Source organism: Antrostomus carolinensis, unplaced genomic scaffold (genome assembly GCF_000700745.2).
Source record: "Antrostomus carolinensis isolate BGI_N321 unplaced genomic scaffold, ASM70074v2 scaffold14174, whole genome shotgun sequence".
In the NCBI taxonomy this organism is placed as follows: domain Eukaryota; kingdom Metazoa; phylum Chordata; class Aves; order Caprimulgiformes; family Caprimulgidae; genus Antrostomus; species Antrostomus carolinensis.
The window spans coordinates 231-3,044 of NW_010308774.1; the positions used below are offsets into that span (position 1 = coordinate 231).

A 2,814-nucleotide genomic window follows, 5' to 3' on the forward strand; every position below is an offset into this window, starting at 1 on the left:
CTGCACCCCAGATGGGTCAGAGCACCCCGACCCCGGCTGATCCTTGCACCCCATCTGGGAGCACCCCAAACCCTGGCTGGTTGGGGCACCCTGACATCTCGGGGCTCCCCAGCCAGTTGTTGCACCCACAGAGCTCGCAGCACCCCCAGCACCCAACTGGCTGGGGCCCCCCCCAGCACCCCAAGCACCCAACTGGCTGGTGCACCCCAGATGGGTCAGAGCACCCCAGCCCCAGCTGGTCCTTGCACCCCAACCAGGGGCACCCCAAACTCTGGATGGTCCTTGCACCCCGATAGATCACAGCTCCCCAGGTGGTTGCTGCACCCACACAACTCACTGCCCCCCCATCAGGGCACCCCAAACCCTGGCTGACTGGGGCACCCTGACATTTTGGGGCTCCCCAGCCACTTGTTGCACCCACAGTCACTGCACCCCATCGGGGGCACCCCAAACTCTGGGGCACCCTGATATCCTGGGGCTCCCCAGCTGGTTGTTGCACCCACAGAGCTCACAGCACCCCGAGCACCCAACTGGCTGGTGCACCCTGGATAGCTCAGAGCACCCCGACCCTGGCTGATCCTTGCACCCCATCCAGGGGCACCCCAACCTCTGGCTGGTTGGGGCACCCTGATATCTTGGGGATCCCCAGCTGCTCGTTGCACCCACAGTCACTGCACCCCATCAGGGCACCCCAAACCCTGGCTGGTCAAGGCACCCTGACATCTTGGGGCTCCCACACATCTCAGCACCCTGAGCACCCAACTGGTTGGTGCACCCTGAGAGCTCAGAGCACCCCAACTCTGGGTGGGGGGCTCCTCACCCCCCACCCAGGGGCACCCAGCCCCCCACGGGGGGCACCCAGCACCCCAGGGGACCCACGTTGACGATGGCCTCCTTGGTCTGCGCCATGTCCGAGATGACCCCGTCGGTGATGATGAGCAACACGAAGTACTGGGACCCATCCAGCACCTCTGCCGCCGAGCTGGGGAGGGGACACGGGGAGTGACACCGGGTGTCACAGCACCCTTGGGTGGGTGGGGGAGGGTGCTGGGACCCCCCCTGGTACCGGGCGACGTGGTTGACGACGGGGGCGAAGTTGGTGGGTCCGTAGAGCTGGACGCGGCGCAGGCTGCGGTGATAGGCCTCCAGGACACCCTCGATGCCACTGCAGGCGGGGTTGGCTGTGTCACCGTTCTGCAGGACACGGAGACAACCCTGGTGACACCCTTGTCACCGTGTCCCTCAGCCCACCCTTGGGGACAGACCCTCACCAGCAGAAATTCATGGAACGTGTGTAGAAAAAACCCTGGTGACACCAATGTCACCATGTCCCTCACCCCATCACCTTCCTCACTGATGTCACCATGTCCCTAATCCCACCACCCTCCTCACTGATGTCACCGTGTCCCTAATCCCATCACCATCCTCCTTGGGGACAGCCCCTCACCAGCAGGAACTGATGGAACATGTGTAGAAAAAACCCTGGTGACACCAATGTCACCATGTCCCTAATCCCACCACCCTCCTCACTGATGTCACCGTGTCCCTAATCCCATCACCCTCCTCACTGATGTCACCATGTCCCTAAACCCATCACCCTTCTCATTGATGTCACCACGTCCCTCACCCTATCCTTGGGGACAGCCCCTCACCAGTGGGAATTAGTGAGACACATTAAAAACTGGTGACAACAGCGATGTCACCGCATCCCCAACCCCATCACCTTCCTTTGTGGCTGTCACCATGTCCCCAGCCCCACCCTTGGGGACAGCCCCTCACCAGCGGGAACTAGTGAGACACATTAAAAACTGGTGACAACAGCGATGTCACCGCATCCCCAACCCCATCACCTTCCTTTGTGGCTGTCACCATGTCCCCAACCCCCCCCCTGCGGACAGCCCCTCACCAGCGGGAACTCGTGGGACACGTGTGTGTCCCCAACCCCATCACTGTCCTCACCAATGTCACCATGTCCCTCACCCCATCACCCTCCTCATCTATGTCACCGTGTCCCTGAATCTATGTCACCTAAACCATGTCCCTCACCCCACCCTTGGGGACAGACCCTCATCAGTGGGAATTCATGGGATGTGTAGAAAAAATGCCAGTGACAACACCAATGTCACCATGTCCCCAACCCCATCGCTGTCCTCACTAATGTCACCATGTCCCCAACCCCATCGCTGTCCTCACTAATGTCACCATGTCCCCAACCCCATCGCTGTCCTCACTGATGTCACCATGTCCCCAACCCCATCACTGTCCTCACTAATGTCACCATGTCCCCAACCCCATCGCTGTCCTCATCAATGTCACTGTGTTCCTCACCACATCACTGTCCTCACCACTGTCACCACATCCCTCACCCCATCCCTGAGGACAGACCTTCACCAGTGGAAATTCATGGGGTGGGTATAGACACCACGGTGACACCAATGTCACCACGTCCCTCACCCCACCCTTGGGGACAGTCCCTCACCAGTGGGAATTGGTGGGACAGGTGTAGAAAAAAATGTCACTGACAACACCAATGTCACCGTGTCCCCAACCCCATCACCCTCCTCACCAATGTCACCACGTCCCTCACCCCCCCCTTGGGGACAGCCCCTCACCAGCGGGAACTCGTGGGACACGTGTCCATCGGGTGGGATCTTGGCACCGAAGCCCAGGGCGGGGAACATCTTGTCACTGTCATAGTCCTGGATGATGTCCCCCACCGCCCTGAGGGCCATGGCGTAGGCGTTGGGCTGGTAGGGGCTCAGGTAGTGCAGGGACGTGGACTGGGAGGGGTTCCCTGCGTGGGTGGGGGGGGGT

At 60.9% G+C, this 2,814-nt stretch overlaps 1 protein-coding gene across 1 annotated transcript; it reads right to left on the reverse strand.

Moving 5' to 3' along the window:
- Window positions 1–879: 879 nt before the first annotated feature.
- LOC114818477 (copine-5-like) lies at window positions 880–2,795 on the reverse strand (the record flags this gene model as incomplete). The annotated part of the gene is made up of 3 exons (XM_029084474.1): window positions 880–982; window positions 1,067–1,194; window positions 2,613–2,795. Coding segments are annotated over 3 exons (414 nt in total), but the record flags the coding sequence as incomplete, so codon positions are not given.
- Between the last annotated feature and the right edge of the window lie 19 nt (window positions 2,796–2,814).